The 22332-nt window shown below is 40.8% G+C and overlaps 1 protein-coding gene across 5 annotated transcripts in view; it reads left to right on the forward strand.

Annotated features, from left to right (window-relative positions):
• Positions 1-22332, forward strand: part of Nme7 (NME/NM23 family member 7) — a 153824-nt gene that overhangs the window by 76050 nt on the left and 55442 nt on the right. For all 5 annotated transcript variants that reach the window (XM_076547889.1, XM_076547890.1, XM_076547887.1 and 2 more), the window contains 3 exons: positions 11310-11374; positions 13443-13511; positions 17231-17332. In XM_076547889.1, the coding sequence (XP_076404004.1) occupies positions 11310-11374; positions 13443-13511; positions 17231-17332 (236 nt within the window). The remainder of the gene's footprint in view (positions 1-11309; positions 11375-13442; positions 13512-17230; positions 17333-22332) is intronic.

Genomic DNA, 22332 nt, shown 5'->3' on the forward strand with positions numbered 1-22332 from the left:
CGCTAGACATATCCCTTCACCCATAAGAACTTTATGACCCAAAGAGCAGTCTGTGTTTTTTAAACTTAGTACAGTCCCTAGACTTGTGCAGACTTCTTGCGGTTGCAGCTGTGTCCTTCATTGCCCCGGCCAGCGGGGTCTTCAACAGGGACCTAAAGGGAGGGCCGGCAAATGAGAGGGACAAGAGACACAAAGAATGAGAGCAAGACAATTTGATCAAGCTCCAAAATTTTATTTTACTCTCAAGGTATATATAGGTAGGCAAAGGGGGTTGAGAGCAGGAAGGGACTTAGTAATGGGGGTTGCAAGCAGGAAGGGACTTAATTATGGGCTGTTTGGCCAGCAGGAAATGTTGCTCTGAAGGTTATCTATCTGCCCTTGTCAAGCTGCCTAATTGCTTAACTGTAGCTCATTCGCCTGATATCTGAGAAGAGGCTCTGGTATCTGTGGGAAGAGGTTCTAGTGCTATGGAGACTTAAGCAAGGCCTAGATCTAAGAAAAGAAGAAAGAAGCCCAAATATGGCAGCATGTGTGTCAAGGGTCACTTAGGCTTATGGTTCCTGTCATCTCCTCCCTTTTAATTATTTATGAAGGTCCAAGGTGGCGGTACAAATTCGCCTGGTGGCGATGGGTGTTAACCAAGGAGGGGAAACATTGCCCTGATCCTCCTCGTTTATTATAGGTGTCTTTTGCTGGACGAGGGGCCCTGGATGTATTTTCATCCTTAGACACCAACCCCTATGCAATCAGGGATATTCCTCGGGGGACCCAGAGGCAGAAAGCTTGGTTCCCCGCCCCCCTGTAGTGCCATTGGCCTCACACCTTCCTTGGTACCCAAGCTTTTCCCAAGTGGGGCAAGCTTGCATGTTTCTGGGTTTTCATGCAGTTCCCGAAGGACCGTCATCGCCCAAAGGCTCTGTGTGGCCTTGATCGGCAAGATCAAGCCGATGATAATGGACCTGTATAGGTTTAGATGCCAGGGAGTCTATTTGTTTTTTGAGGAATCGGGTTAGCCTGCCAATTACAAAAGGACCCAAAGTTACAAATAACAAAATGCTGACTAATGGTCCTATGAGAGGAATAAAAAAGGAGAACATGGATGATCTCCACCAGTCATCTGCCGTGGCAGAGAATCGTTGCTTGTGTAGTTCTAGGCTAAGTTTATGTAGCTTATTTATCTGGGTTTCTACCATTCATTAATATAATAACAACATTCTTCCCTCAGAAAAAGGCATGTCCCACCCTTTTCTGCTGTCACCAGGTCCAAGGCCCGTCAGTTTTGTAGGGCAACCTGTGCGAGAGAGGTTAGCTGCCTCTGAAGGGAGGACAAGGACACTGCAGAAGCCTCAATTGCTACCTGAAATTGTTGGGATAGGTGAGATGTTGTTATGAGGGAGTGGCCCAGGGCTCCTCCTGCCAAGCCTGCAGAGACCAGGGAGGTGGGGAGGGAAATTCTGGCTACAAGGGGCAAGAAGACAGCTCTTTTTTGCTTGGGCTGTTCCATTTTCTCCAAATTACCTGTCCCTTAGCAGGAGAAATGGCATCATGAATTTTGCAGTAAGAATAGGGGTGTTGCTAGAGTTTTCCTGCCTTGCCCACAGTTAGGACAAATCTCTGTCACCCGCCAGTCCCACAGCCGCTCAGACCCAGCAAAGTAAGCACAGAGACTTATATTGCATGCAAACTGTATGGCCATGGTAGGCTTCTTGCTAACTGTTCTTATAGCTTAAATTAATCCATTTCCATAAATCTATACCTTGCCACGTGGCTGGTGGCTTACCGGCGTCTTCACATGCTGCTGGTCATGGCGGCGGCTGGCAGTGTCTCCTTGCCTCAGCCTTCCGCTTCCCAGAATTCTCCTCTCTCCTTGTCCCACCTACTTTCTGCCTGGCCACTGGCCAATTAGTGTTTTATTTATTGACCAATCAGAGCAATTTGACATACAAACCATCCCACAGCATAGGGGCATCCTACTCTTTTCTCCCTCTAATAAATTTTGCAATTGTGGGCAGTCTGACCCCACCCCCAGAGAAGAAAAAGAAAATTTGTAAGTGGGAGATATAAACTGCACTCAAGTTGTATTCCTCCCAGTCCTTCTTGGCTTGTGGGTGTTGGCAAATTTTGATCTTGCACCACCACCGCCGGCATGATCTCCTGAAGCTTATAAGAACCTTCTTTTTTTTTTTTTAATTTTATTTTGTAAACAGTGTTCTTTCTGAAAGTTTTGTCGTATGCCAGAAGAGGGCATCAGATCTCATTATAGATGGTTGTGAGCCACCATGTGGTTGCAGGGAATTGAACTCAGGACCTTTGGAAGAGCAGACAGCGCTCTTAAACTCTGAGCCATCTCTCCAGCCCAAGAACCTTCTTAATAGACAAAAATGTTAGACACGTTAGCAATATAATAGTGGTGAACTTTATCAGAGCAAAATTATGAATCCTTGGAGCCTCAACAAAACATCAGGATAGCCAGGGAATGAAATCTGAAATGTGTCATTTATATATCTCTCAAGTCTTTTGACAAAAATTAATAAAATACATTTAGAACAGAATTATTAGTTCTAATCATATTTCTATAAGTTTTGATATCATTGATGAACAGTTCTTCAAGAGGGTCTGGAATTGTATCAATTTATTCATATTCAAGACTCAATATTAAAGAATCTAGAGGTAAATAGCAGCCTGTATTCAGACTGGCAGCTTTAGAGCGCCTTTGTCCTGCAGCTGCCTAGTATATGGTGTGATCAGGCAATCCAGGATTTATAAAGGCAGGTCAATGTCCTATAAAGACATGTATCCTCCTCCTGACATCATGAAAACATCAGGACCTTTTTAAATACCAGTGAGGGGATCATAGAGGCTTAGGTGTAACTTTGTGGCTTGGCTTGGTGGTGATGAGGAATACCTGTAGTGGGGGATATGAAAAATTAAGCACCAATTCTTAAGAGCTCTTGAAGTATATATAAGGCTGTTGTCTATATATGAGCTCAAGGCATTCATAAAATTAAAAAGCAGTGAAAGATATGGTGTATTACTTTTTATTTCATAACCATAAATCATAAGGATGTAAACCTCATGGGTGAGCTTCCATAGGGAGAGAATTTATAATTGTTGGACAGACATATGAAAAGGTACCAGTATATCCTGTAGAGCTATTTGCCATTCTAATGACTCACAAGCTTTATAGTTTGATATAAATATAATATCTGTACAATAAATGTATTGTAAGATATATGTATATACATATACATGTATACATATACACATAGGTTGGGGAACTTACCTAGTTTATTATGCACTTCTACTTTTCTGGTTCTCATGACCCATTTAGCCAATATGGATGCTGCAGATCCTCCCTAAGTCTTTCTTTATTTCTTTTATCACATATCTCTTTTAATATAAAACCTTTTTACCTGCTGGAATATGGACTCTTGTACTTTTACGCCTGTAAGGGGAAGGGGTTCTGCTGTAGTCCTTAAGTTTCCCATGCTGAACTTCCTCAACAGAGGGGCCCACCATCTGCCTCCTATGAGATAACTTTTCTGCCATAAATCACTTTAGTTGGGATTCTTAAAGGATTCCTAGTGGGTGAGTGTTCATTCCCTAGAAGTGCCTGAACTATTATACTTATTTATCTAGCGGCTTGAGGTCTTAAAAAATAGCTCATTCTGCTATATCTGATTAAGATCCATGTCCAGCTTCCCCTTTCCTCCATAGTTCACAACCCAAGCATTCATTAATTTTGGCTGTGCTTTATAGATTAATTAGAACATTATCAGAAAAGCAGTTATATAGAACCCATAGCCCAGGGAGCTCATGATCTGTGAAGCACGTCTCTTTCGAGAAGGAGGCATAACACGGGCACTCTGCCAGGGACCTCCAGGGAGCTTAGTCCCGTGGGACACGTATCTCCCGTCCGATATTATTGACATAATTGTTCATGTCACACTACGACACTGGAGTTGGTATGGCATGCTAGCACCTCCCGGTTTGAGTTTTTATTTATATGCACTTATATGACCTTTAAAAATGTGATTTTAGCTGGGTGGTGGTGGTGGTGGTGGTGGTGGTGGCGGCGGCGGCACACCTTTAAGCAGGAAGCAGAGGCAGGTGGATCTTTGTGAGTTTAAGGCCAGCCTGTCTTAAAAAGCAAATTCCAGTGTAGTGGGACTTTCTTTGGACCACCAGCACCCAAATAATGACATAGAGACTTATTAATTATGAATGTTTGACCTTAGTTTAGGCTTGTTCCCAACTAGCTCTTAAAAGTTAAATTAACCTATTTATATTAATCTACTTTTGCCATGTGGCTCATTACCTCTTCTTAATGCCACATGCCCCACTTCCTCTGTGTCTGGATGTAGAATTCCACCTCTCTGATTCCTTCCCAGAATTCCTATCTCTGCCCGGAAGTCCTGCCTATCCTCTCTTGACTAGACATTGGTCATTCAGCTCTTTATTAAATCAATCAGAAAGTGCCTTGGGCAGGTGAGGTAAAACAGAGATGCATCTTCACACAGTATGATCAAATATCCCACAACATTCCAGGATATTCCAGAGCCATTACAAGGAGAAACCCTACCTCAAAAAAACAAAAAACAAAAAATATTTTAGTATGATTTTTAAAGTCTGAATAACAGTTGTAAAAATATACTTCTCTTTACCTTTTTCTTTTTTTTATTATATAATTTTTCTTGCTTTATTTTTAATAATTGCCAGGTGACCATCCTCCTATACAAATCCTATAATCCCTATTTATAATAATTTCCAGGGATGAAATTCTTTTATGTTTTATTATTTTAAGTGAACATACAAAATAATGGGTTTCGTTATGGCATTTGCATACATATATTTTACTTTGCTTCATTCTTATTCAAATTTCAGTAGGGCAAGTAAGACCCTATGAGCTCCTCTCTAATTCATGACTAGTGATTGACAGGTACAGTCTTAGTCTCCCCCATAGCAGACAGCTGCAGAAGCTATGACAGTTGCATCATAGCTGGATAGTATTTATAAGCCCTTTTCTCCCATATTCTGCCTCTTATATTCTTTCTACCCCCTATTCCATGATGTTCTCTGAACCTAGAGCAGGTTGTATAAATATCTTGTTTAAGTTTTAAGAATCAACTGCCCCTTATTCTCAGCACCTTGAGCATCTAAATCTCTACATCCACCACCATTCCCTCTGCATAAGAGAATGGAAAGAGGAGCTAGAGAGATGGCTCAGCGGTTAAGAGCACTGATTGCTCTCCCAGAGGTCCTAAGTTTGATTCCCAGCAACCACATGGTGGCTCACAACCATCTGTAATGAGATCTGGTGCCCTCTTCTGGCCCTCAGGGATACACGCAGGCAGAACACTGTATACATAATAAATAATTATTTATTTAAAAAGAAAAGGAGAAGAAGAAGAAGAAGGAGGAGGAGGAGGAGGAGGAGGAGGAGGAGGAGGAGGAAAGATCTCCCATGCTTGTGTATAACTAAGATTAACATAGTAAAAATGGCCATCCTACCAAAAGCAGTCAGTCTACAGATGCAGTGCAATCCCATCAAAATTCCAACACAATTCTCCACAGAACTTGAAAGGGCAATTCTCAACTTCATACGGAAAAACAAAAAACCCAAGATAGCTAAAATAATCCAGAACAATAAAAGGATGGCTGGAGGTCTCACCGTTCCCAATTTCAAGTTGTACTACAGAGCTATGGTAATTAAAACATCATGGCAGTGACATAAAAACAGATACATTCATGAATGGAATCAAATTGAAGGCCCAGACATATTCGAACACGTATGGACACTGGATTTGTGATAAAGAAGCCAGAAATTCACACTGGAAAAAAGACAGCATCTTCAACAAATGGTGCTGGTTAAACTGGATGGCTACGTGTAGACAAATTCATATAGGTCCATACTTATAACTTTGTACAAAACTCAGCTCCAAATGGATCATAGACTTCAAAATAAAACCAGATACACTGAACCTGATAGAAGAGAAAGTGGGGAATAGCCTTGAACATATTGGCACAAGAGACAACTTCCTGAACAGAGCACAGATAACAGAGGCACTAAGATCAACCATTAATAAATGGGACCTCATGAAACTTGAAAACCTTCTGTAAGACAAACCTTCATTTGGACAAAGTGGCAGCCTACAGAATGGGGAAAGATTTTTTTTTTTTTACCAACTCCATAAATGATAGCTATGAACTCAAAAAAACTAGATACCAAAAACATCAAATAATCCAATTTAAAAATGGGGTACAGATTTAAACAGAATTCTCTATAGAGGAAACTCAAAAGGATGAGAAACACTCAAAGAAATGTTCAACATCCTTAGTTATCAGGGAAATGCAAATCAAAACTACTTTGAGATTCTGTCTTACACTTGAGAATAGCTAAGACCAATAAGACAAGAGTCAGCTCATGCTGGCAAGGATGTGGAATATGGGGAACACCCCTCCATTGCTGGTGGTAGTGAAAACTTGTACAGCCACTATGGAAATCAATATGGCAATTTCTTAGAATGTTGGGAGTTCATCTACTTTAAGATCCAGCTATACCATTCTTATGTATATACCCAAGGATGCTTCATCCTACCACAAGGACACTTGGAAGCAACCTAGATGTCCCTCAACAAAAGAATGGATAAAGAAACTGTGGTACATTTATACAATGGATTATTGCTCAGCTGTTAAAAAAAATCATGAAATTTGAAGGCAGATGGATGGAACTATAATAAATCATCCTGAGTAAGGCAACCCAGACCCAGAAAGATAAATATGGTATGTATTTGCTTATATGTGGATATTAGCTATTAAATAAATGAAAGCCAAGCTACAACCGATAGACCTAGAGAAGTTAGATATGAAGGAAAGGATGGGGTGGGGCGCACGGATCTCCCTGGGAAGAGGAGGTAGAATATGTTTTATGGGGGTGGATTGAGATGCAAATGGGAGGATCAAGTGGATATGGGGGTGAGATAGGGCTAAGCAAGGGAATGCAGGGAGACAGCTGGAATTGAGGAGCCTTTGAGGGCTGGCTCAACCTAGTGCAATGGAAACGCCTTAAAATACATGACGGCGATCCTAACGAGGTCTCCTAATAATGGGCATGACAGAGTCCCAACTAGCAATCTTTTGTCACCCAGGTAGTACTGGGACTGGGTTTATTCAATTGAGTTGTTGGCCAAGGGGATCCCATGGAAATCCCTGAACAACTCAGGCTGTTCCCAGGACAGTGGGTTGCTCTCCCCAGACTCACTACATGTCCCCATTGCTGAGGACAACGCCCACACAACTCACTGAACATGGAGAAGTCAACTTGGAACCTACATGGAGCCTTCACTCCTACATCCTAGTGCCTTTGCTGTGGGAAGGTACTCTACAAGCCACTGAAAGAGAAATGTCAACACTAACCCAGCCACAAAACCTATGACCTGCAATCTGTCTTGCCTGCAAGATCTGCTAGGCCAGTGGTGACAGCAGAATTTGTTGGAGTAACCAGCCAACGTCTAACTTGGTGTGCATGAGTTTGTGGGGGGTTATGCTCATCTGTCTGTACTCACCATGCATCAGAATGTCACAGTTTTCAGGAAGGACTGTTGGTTCTTGGGTCTGGCTTTCCAGCTTCAGCATTTCCTTCTCAGGATGCAGTTTGACTTCCTCCATAAACAGGTAGCATAAGGAGGACACTGTTGGTACAAGAGAAGAAAGCCAACTGGGTTCCGTCTCAGTTTACAGGACTACGGGAAGGAAAGGGATTGTGCTGGGTTTAGGGAGACTTCATGACTTAGTCAGTCTCTCTGTTACTGTGCTTCGTCTTGCTTCTCTTGACTCTTAGCTTCGTCCTTCTGTATACGTTTCCCAGGATTTTGGAAGAAAGGAGAGCTGCCAGCTGTAGAGGGTTCAGACCCTTGTGAACCCAGTGGAAAGTGGGTTTCCCCAGTTCCAGCCCTAAAAATCTCAGGGAAGGACTCTGTGGCTTAAGCTAATTATGATTCTGATCCTAACTAAACTACTGTGGCTGGGAACTCAAAGTGCTATGATTGGTTTTGCTTAGATCTGGTGTCACCTCCTGACATTTTGATGGAGGTTGTAGTTAGTGGGTCATATAGGAAGTTGACAGTTCCCTTGCCAATCAAATGATTAGAGAAATCACTTACCTTAAAGGGAAATTGGGTATAGTCACAGGAACAGCAAGTTTTAAATAATAAATATCTAATATTCTGGAGTTGATATGAGAAAGACATCTGAAAAGAAGCTTTTGAACAAACCAGGTGAAAAACATAATGAGTGGAGATGGAGAAATGATTTGACATTCCAGCATTTAAGAGGTGGCATTCATGTAGTTATAAGCAAACTATTATAAAATCCAGTAGCTGTGCAAACACTAACCAAGTAAGACGCTCTTTTTTGACCCTTTTGTCCTTTGCTTCCTGGGATACCATTTTGTTTTATTTTATTGCTACATGCATGTGCTTCATTTACATAGTTATTACCATTTGTTCAGTCATCTGAATATTTTCTATCTAGGACAGAGTACAGGACATATGGTTATTGACTTTTTGTGTTCTAAGTGATTAAACACAAAACTGCTTTCTTAAATGCGTCTGTGACCTACCACCACACATAACCAAGTGGACATAAAAAGGCAGTTTCCATGGATATTGAGTAGGCTGTATAACAGACCTGGGAGCAGTAATATCACACGACCTAAACTAGGGGAATTTTCGGGTAGGAATTGGACTTATGTTAGACTGTAATGGTAATGTAATGTATGGAGTGTAATGTATGTTATAGCATCATACTTGTCTGTAAGTAGAATTATTGTGTTCAAATGATACATCCCACAAAAGAACATAGTTTAATAGGATTATAGATGTATAATAGAGGTTTGTAATAGCTGCAGACTACAGATTTATCTTTATATTGGCTAATGCAATACTGACCCACACTTTCATCAAGATTCATATATCAATGTGTAATATTTCTTTATGTAAGAGACAGAGATAGAGTAGGCTTACTTGAAAAATCCAAGCTATCTTCTGGGCAACACACAGTGATTGTTGTCACAACTCTCAGCAGCTAAGGATGCCTCCATTGGGTCTACATAAGAATGGGCCCTCAACAGTCGGGAATGGATGAAGGAGAGGCTCCAGGGCCCTGCCCCTCACTGTTGAACTGCCTGTTACAGGTAGAATCAGAGTGTGGGGTAGGGAGTGTAATCATTGCTTTCAGTATAGTGTGGGGAGGCTCCAGGGCCCTACCCCTCACTGCTGAACTGCCTGTTAGAGGTAGAATCAGAATGTGGGGTAAGGAATGTAATTATTGCTTTCCGTTGTATGTCTACCCACCCGGCTCCAATAGATCGTCCCAATCTAATGGTGACACAGATGGCCCTGGTTAAGTGGGTCACAACTCAAACCGAAGGTGGAATTCTGGGAAAGGGACTGGTGGGGTGGCAGTGGTGACAGGAATGAAGGAGAAAAGAGAGAGTGACTAGTTTATGTATATATAGTAAGATTTTTATTTGAGGCAAAACTATGTCAAAATTAGTGTCATGCTCTTAAGAGTCAGCAGACCCTCACCTTACAAAAACCACCTGTTTGACAGAATTTGTGCCCAGATTCTTCATGCTGGTTAGTTTCTCTCACCTTGTGACACAGATGTTGAGCTAGCTAGGAAGAGGGGCTCTCGGGTGAGGAATTGCCTCCATCTTGTTGGCCTCTAGGCAAGTCTGTGTGGCAATTTCTTGATTGTCGGCTGATATGGGAAGGTCCAGCTCCCTGTGGGAAGTACCACCTCTGGGCAGGTGTCCTGGCTTATATTAGAAAGGAGTGGTGGCACAGGCCTTTAATCCCAGCACCCAGGAAGCAGAGGCAGGCCAATCTCTATGAGTTTGAGGCCGAACTAGTTTACATAGCAAGTTCCAGCCCAGTCAAAACTACATAGGGAGACCTTGTCTCAAAAAGCCAAAAGAAGGAGGAGAGAAGAAGAGGAGGGAGAGGAGGAAGAAGAGAAGGAGGGAGAAGAAAGGAAGAGGAGGAGGAGAAGAAAAAGAGGAAGAGGAAGAAGAAGAAGAAGAAGAAGAAGAAGAAGAAGAAGAAGAAGAAGAAGAAGAAGAAGAAGAAGAAGAAGAAAGAACAAGGAAGAGAAAGGAGGAAGAAGGGAAGGAAAGAAAGAAGGAAGGAAGGAAGAAAAGAAAAGAAAGAAAGGCTATACAAGCTATGAAGAGCAAGCCAATAATCAGGGTTCCTCCATGGTCTCTGTTTTAGTTCCTGCTTCAGGCTCCTGACTTGAGTTTTGTACCCTGACTTCCCTTCATGATAGAGTATAAGTTATAAGTTGAAATAAATCCTTTTTGCCCCAAGTTTCTTTTGGTCATGGTATGTCTTAGTTATTGATCAATTGCTGTGAAGAGATACCATGACCAAAGCAACTTATAAAAGAAAGCATTTATTTAGGGGCTTGGTTACAATTTCGGAGGGTTAGTCCATTTCCATTATGGAGGAAACCAGGGCACTGGAGTGGAGCAGTAGCTGAGAGTTTACATCTGATCCACAAGCCATGGGTAGAGAGAGAGAGACCGGACCTGGTGTAGGCTTTTGAAACCTCAAAGCCCACCCTACATGACACACCTCCTCCTCCATGGCCACACACCTCTTAATCCTTCCTAAACAGTCCATCAACTAGGAACCAAACATTCAAGTATAGGAGCCTCTGAGGGCCATTTTTATTCAAACCACCACAGTGTGTATCACTGGGAAAATGAAGCAAACTAGGGCACAGACCTTCAGTTGGGTGTAATCTCTCTGCCTTCTTATGGTTACTCATCTTTTCTGAGTCATTCACTCTCTTGTCTTTATGTAAAGCCCATCATCCTTCAGGATTTAGGAACAATACACACTTGCATTCCCCCTTGAAATCTGTTTCCTTTTCAGTTATTTGACTTTTTCTTCTTATATCCAGTATCTTGCCATTTTACTTTTTGATAATGTTATTTTAAAGTCATTTGATTTTCAGGTTCTTTACATCACTAGATTTATGGGGCCTTAAAGGCAAAGTAGTGGCTTCAGAGCTTTCTGATTTGTTCTCAGGACCATCATTGGTACTGAAGCATTTACCGAGAGAATCAAATGATTACGTGTGGTGCTCTGTTCAGGGATTTACCTAATCTCTCTTGCAGAGATACTGCATTTTTCTTATTTGGAGAAGAAGCAAAGAACAATGATGTTGACAATTTGTATTTCTTAGAAGCCTAAAATAGTTTAAAAAATTTATATTTTGAACCAATTTTTCTTCATTTTTAGGACTGTTGGGAAAGATCTTAATAGCTATTCGAGATGCATGTTTTGAAATCTCAGCGATACAGATGGTAAGTGGTTTGCAATGAGCCATAATGTATGGAAGAATTGTTTTTTAATAAGCCTTAAAATGTGTTTAACTGAATGTTCACCATGCACTTGAGATTTGAATTTATTAAAATTAAAGACATACAGATTCAATAACCTGGCTGGATCTGATGGATTAGGCCTTTGATCACAGCATTCGGGAAGGAGAGGTAGCTGTGTGTTTGAGGCCAGCCTGATGTATGTGCTGAGTTTGTATGTGCTGAGTTCCAGGCTAGACCAAACAACAACATAACAAAACAGCAACAAAAAACTGAACTCGATAACTTTATAATAAAAATGTTTTAATTACTTAGTCTATGTAATAATTTACTGAGATACTAATATTTAGACAATAAACCTGATTTAAGCTTCAAAGTTTCTTAGAACTTGAAACTTCAGCTGAAAAGTAGGAGACGGCTCTATTGGCCTTCCAAATGACAAGTAGAACCAAAGTGAGGTGTGTCAACGAGCATTCTGTGTTCTACGTTTCTTAGCAAATAGTGAAGGAAGAATGTGATGTGAGTTCAGATTCCTTTGGCACTCTCAACCTAGGGCGAGTTTCTAAACTATCCCTTAAGTGTTAACGTATTTAATTTCCCCCATGGCTCTTAGGCCTCAAGCCTATATTCACTTAGAATTTTCCCCTCAGACATTCTCAGAAAGTCCTTGCCTGAAGCCATCACACATATTTTGGTAACAGGGGATACCTTTGTGCTGTACGCACTGGTTCATTTGACAAGAAATCATTATAAATAATGTGAACCTATGATGGGACATTATAGGATAATGGTAAGTGCAATTGTTGGCGTCTACAGTCAGAGACAGCATTTTCAGAATCTAGGGTCAACAGTTTTCTAGGCATGTGACCCTGGTCAGGCATCCTTAGCCTCAGTTTCTCGTCTAGGCCCTGAGGATGTTATTATTTGCCACTGTGGGTTTATGCTGTTTTGGTTCTCTGATGGTAAAAGTTGAATGAATGCAGGATAAAGCCTTGAAATCAAACCGACTTCCCTCCCTGTAATAGTAATGCCGCCCATGCCGGTCAGTCCTGATTGAGTTGTTAACTGTGTAGACTGACATTTCTCAGTGATCTCCAGTCTTGACAGTTTTAGAGGAGCAAAGGAAAGGGGGTCAAATTTGGGCTCAGATGCCCTTTCTTTAAATCAGTGTTTTAGTTAGTGAGACTGTTAACCGTAACAACATTTTATTCTTAACTGAATTTAAAACGAACCTTGATATGAAGTTGTTCCAGGTGTGTTTCATAAGCGTATATATCTTATTCACACTTGGTTTTGAAGGCTAGAAGGAAGTCCAGCTGACATGTCTAAGTGCTTTTCTACAAACTGGTTTTAGCGATTTTTTCCCAAATGCTGGTGAAGGCAGTAGTATAACATTCCATTCTCTCTACAAGCTCTGAAGAACCTGTGCTTAGTAACATTTTTCTTATATGTCTAATCTACCAATAAACAGCACTATATTGCCTATGCCTGTTTTGAAACCCTATCAAGAATAGGGTTTCATCTAAAAGTTGTAGAGTAGTGGGTGAGAGCATGGTCAATGGGTCGGATTCTGGGAGTGACAGGAGGTCAATATGGAGAAGTCTCATGGTGCCTCTGAGTCTTGGCAGTAACATGCTAAGTACTTATGCCATAGGATTGTGAGAATTATATGAGATGTACATGTATAAAATCCAGTCCAGTATCATATGTTAAATACCCAATAAATCTCAATAAATAAATATAAAGTTATTATTGACCAGCTGGTCTTTAATACTACTTTCTTCTTCAAAGAACAAATTATCCAAGACTTACATTTTGAGGTTAAAAGAAGAAGACAGGTATAGTGGCAAGTCACTATCATTCCAGCTCTTGGAAGGCTGAGACAGAACAGTCACAAGTTCAAGGCTAGCCTGGGCTGCATATTGTCTTTGGAGCCAGTGTGGTGAAAAGACACCACATAGCAAAAAGTAAAAGTATGTGTCCAAGGAATGATAAATGCTGAATGCTAAGTTTAGCTCACTTGATTGGCTTACTTTTTTTTTTTTTAATGTAGTTCAATATGGATCGGGTTAACGTCGAAGAATTCTATGAAGTTTATAAAGGCGTTGTGCCTGAGTATAATGTAAGTATCAAAATAAATATTAAATAATGCAACTAAAAACAATGTGTGTGTTTCAGATCTTGGAAATTTATAAATATTGAAAGTATTTTTAAGGATTATTTATAAACCATATATCTGGCAAAGGATTAATATCCAAATCTATTAATAACTCAAACAACTGACTAGCAAGATGACAATTAACTTAATTTTTAAAACAGACAAAGAGCCAGGTAGTGATGCACGACTGTACCTAATGCTTGGGTGGTAGAAGCAGGAGGATCGGAGCTCAAGGCCAACTTGGGCTGCATAGTGAATCCTGTCTTAAAGGAGGAGGAGGAGGAGGAGGAGGAAGAGGAGGAGGAGGAAGAGGAGGAGGAGGAGGAAAATACAAAGAATCTGAAATGATACTTCTTAAAAGAATGAATGTGATTGTCCAACAGATAAATGAAAGATGTTCAGCATGAGGTTGAAGAGCAGGCTCTGTGGTTAAGAGGGCTTGCTGCTATTTCAGAGGGCCCAAGTTCAATTCCCAGGACCGCCAGTTATTTACCCTTTTAAAGATTTTATTAGCCCATGTATAGAATGAGAATGATGCAATATTAGAAGATTGTTGTGAGAATTAATTAAAGCAAATCATGTAAAGTGATCTCTTCATTGAGAGTACTTGGTAAATATTAGCTGCTGCTACTGTTTCTGTTACTGTGTAGTTTGGGAGTAGTCTTTGATAGTGGATTTTTTTGTTGACAGTTTATACTTACATTCAAACTTACTTCAAAATTATCTTAAAAAGGATAGTTTTGACCTTATCCTGTTATCATGATAAGAGCATATATTGATTGAACATCTACTATAGATTTTACAGTTTTGTGATAAAAGGCACATAATGTACATTAATAGAAGTTAAGTTCTAGTGAAGATAGACATTAATTCGATCATTCCATGTACAGCTGACTGTCTTGGGTTAGCAAAAGACTCTTTAAAAAAATAAACAACCAAGTTTTTAGAAAATTTCTCCTTAACTAACAATTGGGAGGACCAAAACATTTTTAATCAGTTTTTAAAGAAACACATTATGTGGTTGGTGGCATTCTTTGCTCGATGTCTGTTCATATCTTACAGACAGGGATTCTGGTATTGCAGTGGTTCTCACCTTCTTCATGCTGTGACTCTTTAATATAGTTCTTCACATTGTAGTGACCCCCCAGCCATAAAATTGTTGCTACTTCATAACTATAATTTTGCTGCTGTTATGAATCATATTGCAAATATCTGATATTCAGGATATCTGATATGTGATCCCTGTGGCGGTCCTGACCCACAGGTTGAGAACCAATGTTGACTTCTCACTTGTCTGAGGAACTCTTTCTATGTCTTTGATTTTAAAAATATGTTGTGATTTGGGTACATGTTTTAATGGGCAGGCCTTGCTGCTGCTGCTGCTGCTGCTGCTGCTGCTGCTGCTGCTGCTGCTGCTGTCTTTGCTCTCCTGTTCTGTAGTGTTTTATTTTGTTTCTCTCAACTCTTAAGATTTGTTTTGTTTCTTGCTGGTTGTGATGGACTCTTTTATACTTTTCTTTCCTTTTTTTCCCCTTTATAGTCCTTTGTTGGACTTAGAGCTTTGTGGATAGAAATTTGGAAAACTTTTTATGACTTATGTCCTGAAATAGTTCTCTGTCAACTTTTCTTCCAGGACACCATGTTAGACAGTGTGACATTGTCCTACAATGCCTTGTTTTTCTTCCTTGTTGGTGTCCTTGCTTGTGTTGAAGCCGTTTCAAGAACCTGTTTCAGATTTGTTGATCTGCGGTGTTATGTCCTGCTCTCACGCAGAGCACTTTTTAGTTACGTCTTTGATTTCATGTCTAGATTTGAGCCTTCTGTTACTTAGGTTTTCCTCGTAATGTCTGTGTTTCTCCTATAACTTGAGCATGCAGGCTCATTTATAACAGCTGTGCTAGCAATCTCGTGTTCCTTACATTGCCCCTGTCTGCTGGATCTACATCTACTTACTGACTTGTTCTTTGGTGCCTGGTATTCTCCTGCTTCTTCTCGCGCCTGGTATGACAATTGGTTTACAGTGCATTGAGTGTGATGAAATGGATTGTTTCCTGTAGAGAGTGCTGGGCTTTGCTCTGGCTTCCAGTTAAGTAACTTTGGTTCAGTTTGACTCTGCTGAGGCTTGCTTCTAAGCTTTGTAAGGTAAGTAGAGTCCACCTCATTACTTAGGCCAGCTATGGAGCAGAGCCCTTCTGAGGTCTCCAACTAATGTGGAGCCCCATGTATTATGAGGGCTTTCTACTCCATATGAGAGAAGCACTGGCTCCTCTCAGCCATTCTGCAGCTATGGAACCTCCTGCTAATTTCACTTCACTAGTGAATATATTTTATGCACTATCCACCCACCAAAAAGAGAAAATGAAAACTCTGTGACAAAGTTAGATGTAGAAAAACAATTAGCTTTATATCCTTCTTCCTAACTGGTGTCCATCACCTGCATTCAGTCCTTCCTCATCCTCTAGTGTTTACCCTTTCTTGTTTTTCTTTTCTACATGTTCTTCTGTACCTACATGTATGTTTGTTTACATATATACACATATTGGATATGTTCCAAAGATGAGGGAGACCCTGTGTTTTTTCTTTCTGATAGCATGTGACTTCACTTAATATTATACATTCTAATTTCATCTGTTATCCTGCAAATTTTGTGATTACCTTTGTTTTTTTTTTTTGGTTTTTCGAGACAGGGTTTCTCTGTGTAGCTTTGCGCCTTTCCTGGGACTCACTTGGTAGCCCAGGCTGGCCTCGAACTCACAGAGATCCGCCTGGCTCTGCCTCCCGAGTGCTGGGATTAAAGGCGTGCGCCACCACCGCCCGGCGTGATTACCTTTGTAATCACATTTTTCTTTGCTGAATAGTATCCCATATATATATATATATATATATATATATATATATATATATATATGTATGTATAATTTTCATTAACCATTCATTTGTTGGTGGACAGCTAGGTTAAGTTAATTCCAGTTCCTTGCTATAGTGAATATAGCAGCAGTAAACATGGGTGTGGACATGTCTCTGTGGTAGGGTGTGGAGTTCTCTTGTACTCTACCCTGAAAATCCCGTCTGCTGGGCTCCCTAACTGAAGTCCATCTCTGCGGCGCTGTAGGAATGTTGGGCTCTGCTGCACTTTCCTGTCTGCAGCTGTTTTCATGCAGTAAGATGGAGGACTCATCTGGTTTGCTACCTTCCCCGCTTTCCCAAGAGTCACAGTCCTTTGGCCCCTACCATTCAATACACAGAAACTAGCTCATCTATGTTTGTTCCTAGTTTCTAGATGTTACTCCTTGTTGCTAACCACATTATAGATTTTTTTAAGGTCCTCCAGGGGAAAAAAAAAATCACTATTTAACTTGAGGAGTATTAGTTTGATGAAAATGTGCTGAGGGGAAGAGGGCATCTGAAAGGAAGATGTGCTGGAACTGATTGTAGGTGATGAGAGCAGGCAGAGCACGGCCTCAACTTCTAATGATACTAGCCGATGAAGTGAGGGGACAACACTTTTGAAGCAAAGGTGGCCAGGTGCAGCAAGTGCCTTTGTCCAGGACAGGTGGGAAGGAGGCAAAGCTGGCCGTTTTCAGACTGGAAAGGGTGGGAAAGCAGGAGCACAAGTAAAAGAACTGGGGTAAAACAGTCCGTGGTTTTAATTCTTTTGTTTTCCCTCACATTGTCTATCATAGGAGATGGTGACAGAAATCTGCTCCGGCTCTTGCGTAGCCATAGAGATCCAGCAGACCAATCCCACAAAGACATTCCGAGAATTCTGTGGACCTGCCGATCCTGTAAGTCTTTAAACTATTGCTCAGTTTTGTGTCATGGATTAACTAAATACTTTAACAAATTTAATTTTATAAATTATATAAAAGTGAATATGTGCAAAAAATTGTTCAAAATAGTGTTTTACAAAAGGATAATTTTCATTTACCTACTGACAGTAGAGAATGGACAGAGTATTATTTACTATGGCACTGTTTTCTTGTTTCCATTTGCTAAATTTTAAGTCAAGGCAGGTAATTTTTTTAAACTTGGAAATAAAATTTTTTCTAAGATATTATCCTGTCAAATAGAGTGTAAAACTAAATATGAAAAGTATCAATATGGTGGCTGTATTCTAGATGCATAAGAACATATGAGCCGCTGAACTTGTCTAAGTGGGATAGAACAGTGATGTACAAGTACATGTATACAGAGCTTCTAGAACAATCGGACGTACAGAGGAAACGACAAATAAGGCCCGAACGATTGGTAGTTGAGGGAAACTTAATGCTGAAGAATTGTGTGGAAAGAGAGCAGCGAAGGTAAAGGCAATTTTAAACCATGTGAGAGGAAGAAAGCCATTGGAGAGGCTATCGGAGCAGCCGCAGAGCCTCACACATTTCCATGGGCCGCGTCTGGCTTCTGTGGGGTCAAGAGCAGGAGGAGGGTGCATAACGAATAGTTGCTTTGTAGTAGGGCTCAGAAACAGAGCCACCTGCAAATGCTTCTTGTTTCTTTCCCAATAAAATGAAAAATAAACCTGTATGATGCTTACGTCAGCTAATGTGATCATGCTTCTTAGAACAGTGCCTAGCGTGTTGTATTACCAGCTCATTTTCCTTCCTGTTTTTGAGTTCTTAGGGAATGTGCCATGAGGCACTACACAGCAGATGGTGGGCAGGATGGGAAGACTTGAGTGAGCTTGGGGGGGTGCCCCGGCCAGTGGGGTCTTCAACAGGGGACCTAAAGGGAGGACCGACAATTGAGAGGGACAAGAGACACAAAGAATGAGAGCAAGACAGGATGTCTGATCAAGCTCCAAAATTTTATTTTACTCTCAAGGCATATATAGGTAGACAAAGGGGGTTGCAAGTAGGAAGGGACTTAGTAATGGGGGTTGCAAGCAGGAAGGGACTTAATTATGGGCTGTTCGGCCAGCAGGAAATGTTGCTCTGAAGGTTATCTATCTACCCTTGTCTAACGGCCTAATTAGGCTAAGGCTGCAGCTCATTCACCTGATATCTGAGAAGAGGCTCTGGTATCTGTGGGAAGAGGTTCTGGTGCTATGGAGACTTAAGCAAGGCCTAGATCTAAGAAAAGAGGAGAGAAACCCAAATATGGCAGCATGTGTGTCAAGGGTCGCTTAGGCTTATGGCTCCCGTCAGGGGGTGACTTTGCTTTTAGAACTTGATTTTACAAGAGTGGTTGAGTAAGTTAGGACATGCTCTATGCTGCCTTTGGGGTGAGAACCTTATTCCATCAGAGAAGTATGTGTTAGTTGTAGTAAAGCTAAAATTGTATGAGATTAGGAGGAGACTACTGACATTGCCCCAATTAGAATGTAAAGAATTAAGAAATGACTGGGGGGGGGAATGCTACAAAAGTAATTATTGTTTCTTAAATAAACCACATTGCTTTATTTTGTTAAGGAACAATTAAAAGCAGACATTATGCTGAAATAATTACTCCAACACTAGTAACAGGTGTGTCTCTGTTATTATACTATTGCTGTAAAGATACACTATGACCAAGGCAATTCTTATAAAGGAAAGTATTTAATTGAGGAATTGCTTATAGTTTCAGAGGCTTAGTCCATTACCATCATGTTGGGGAGCATGACAACATGTGGGCATGGTTCTGGAAAAGAAGCTGAAGGCTGCATCCTGATCCAAAAGCCCACCCCAGCAATACACTTCCTCCAACAAGGCCACACCTCCTAATCCTTTTCAAATAGTGCCACTCCCTGATGACTAAGCATTCAAATATATGAACCTATACAGGCCATTCTTATTCAAACTACTACGATATGTTCATAGGGCTTCTGTTTTGATCACGTAGAACCATTCCATGGAAGATCAGAAAATTCATGGGAAACTTTTTCATTTACAATCTTCACCCTTCTTATTTTGTGTATTTAAGAAGGAAAAGAAACTTCCAGTAGAATTATATCATCTATAAAGAGAGCAGACTGGCTCAAGGAACTTCTCACATTTAAGAGCTTCAACAGGCGTAAGTTCAAAATTGGATAAAGCCAAGTCAGGTATTTATTAAAGTTTAATAGTAGTCAGACATTGCTGGATGTGTCTTGTGATCTGTTATAAGAAGGAAAATAGAAGTTGACAGGCAACAGGAAAATAAATGGAGGGTTAGTAAGTGCTTTCAGCATGAAGTATATTAAGACTCTTTTTTTTTTAATTGAGTGATTCCATTTCTTTTGAATAAACACCAAGGTTTCACAGAAGTTTTGATCTAAGTGGGCAAATCTTACAGAATAGAATTTCCCCAAGGTGAAATGAGGATCTACCCTTTCAAGTCAAGGGATAATGTGGTAATTTGAATGTAATTGTCCCCCATAATCTCATAGGGAGAGGCACTATTAGGAGGTGTGGCTTTGTTGGAATGGGTATGGCCTTGTTGGAGGAAGTGTGTCACTGTGGGGGTAGGCTTTGAGGTTTCCTATGCCAGGATACCACCCAGTGTTTCAGTCAACTTCCTGTTGCCTGCAAGATGTAGGACTCTCAAGCTACTTCTCCAGCACCATGTCTGCCTGCATGCCTTCATACTCCCCATCATGATGATAATGAACTAAATCTTTGAACTGCAAGCAAGCCACCCCAGTTAAATGTTTTCATTTATAAGAGTTGCTGTGGTCTTGGTGTTTCTTCACAGCAGTAAAAACCCTAACTAAGACAGATAGCATATAGGTAGTAAAAATTAGAAAATTTAGTTTTGAAACATTGAATGGACCATTGTAATAGATAATAAGGTTACTGAGCTCATAACGAATAATATATTTTAATTCTTTTTAATTTTTAAATCAGTTAGAGTATAAGGTACCTGATTTAGTCCTAACAGTGATTCAGTGAGATACAGATGCCATCGTTTACTGATATTACTGTTATCCCATTTTATCTACAAGGAGACAGAGCACAGATAAATCTGCATCAATCTCTGGACCATTCTCTACAATCAGGCACCTCCACCAGACTGTCCTGTTGGGTTAGGAATGAGCATGTCATTATGGCGAAGGTTCTTAACACTCGAGAGGCTACATCCTGAGCCCTTCAATCTCCAGTTTTCACACGATTCTAGCAGATAGCTTGACTACAGATATGTGTGATCACCAGCAGAGCAGGAGAGTCCTTGTGATGTCAGAGGCCGAGCAGTCTGTAGGAAGTGCTCTCTTGTTCAGTTGGCTGCCACTCACTGGCCTCTGCCATAGTACAAACTGATGCAGAGCACATAGCTTTTTCCTTGAGCGGTTGACACTGCAAATGTTAATGTCAACAGGCATGGTGGCACACACATGTGTAGTCTCCATTATTGGGAGGCAGAGGAAGAAGGATATTGAGCTCAGGGCCAGCCTTCACTACACAGTAAATTCAAGCCAACCTGTGCTACATGAGACCTTGTTTCAAAAAACCTGTAAAGGCCAAGGCTTGGTTAATTACTGAGATATCCTGGTGATTTTCTAAACTTGTTCCCTTCTAAATTTCATTTTTTTTTTTTTGTTTTTGTTTGTTTGTTTTTTGAGACAGGGTTTCTCTATAGCTTTGGAGCCTGTCCTGGATCTTGCTCTGTAGACCAGGCTGGCCTCGAAATCACAAAGATCGACCTGTCTCTGCCTCCCGAGTGCTGGGATTACAGGCGTGCGCCGCCGCCGCCGCCGCCGCCGCCACCACCACCACCGCCCAGCTAAATTTCATTCTTAATTATTGCTTTTATTTATTCGACCATGTACCAAGTGCTATTTATGTATCAAGCATTCCTAGTCCATGGAATGCAGTGGGGCTGGAGAGACCGACACAGATCCACTGTCTGGCAGTCTTTGTTTTACAGGTAAATAAGTACAGTGAAAAGGGACATGATATGGGGGAAGAGGAAAAGATACCTGTCTAAAGATGGACAGCAAGCATGGTCCTTAGGAGTCCTTCTCCTACCAGTTCAAAAGCAACAATTGTGCTTCTAAACCACAATGTTCTCCCTTAGGAGAAGTCAAGAGTAGCATGGAGAAGAGAATGTAGTTAGGAGGACATTCTCGGGCACTTTTAGCACTTAGCAACAGCAAAGCACCATCCACACATCATCCACTATTCTTTTGCAGGAATCCAAGCGGGCACATTATTTGTGCTCACTAGTAGTATTTGGGTTTGAATGTGCCATTCTCGAAAAGATCTAGCTCACCTCCTACCTCCATGGATAGTCACAACATTCTCATATTCTTCGTCACTTATGGTTTATGTTTCACTATAATAAGTGTCAGCATCTGAACATTGTACACTGGCTGCTTACTGGACACTCACTTTTATTTCCTGCTACCACCCTATGAACATGGGAAAGGAAAGGAGTTTTGTCTTTTCTTTCACTGACATTTTCAGGACATCTGGTATCTAACAAATAATATATGTTTTAGAAATAATGAATGTTAGTTCAAGTAATTCTTTATACCTTTAATAAATATTAACTAATATTAAATAAATATTAAATAATAAATATTAAATAATTTAAGATCTCTTGAGGCTGAGAATGTAACTCAGAGACAGAGCAGTTGCCTAGTATGAGTGAGGCCCCAAGTTCAATCCAGCACCACAAAAAGGTACCTATTTTTCTTTCCATTGTTAAAAAGTTACAGCATCCTTTGCCCTAAAAGACTTTAGAGTCACCATATTCCAGTCAGACATGCCTTATAACATTCAGAAGACAGGACTTGAGTTTTTCTAGAACAGTGCACACTGGGATAAGGTACAGCACCAGCTGGCTGCTAGCATTTAGGAATCCCCAGAGGCCAGCGCACATGTGCCGGCTT

Source organism: Peromyscus maniculatus, chromosome 11 (assembly GCF_049852395.1).
Source record: "Peromyscus maniculatus bairdii isolate BWxNUB_F1_BW_parent chromosome 11, HU_Pman_BW_mat_3.1, whole genome shotgun sequence".
Lineage (NCBI taxonomy): Eukaryota > Metazoa > Chordata > Mammalia > Rodentia > Cricetidae > Peromyscus > Peromyscus maniculatus.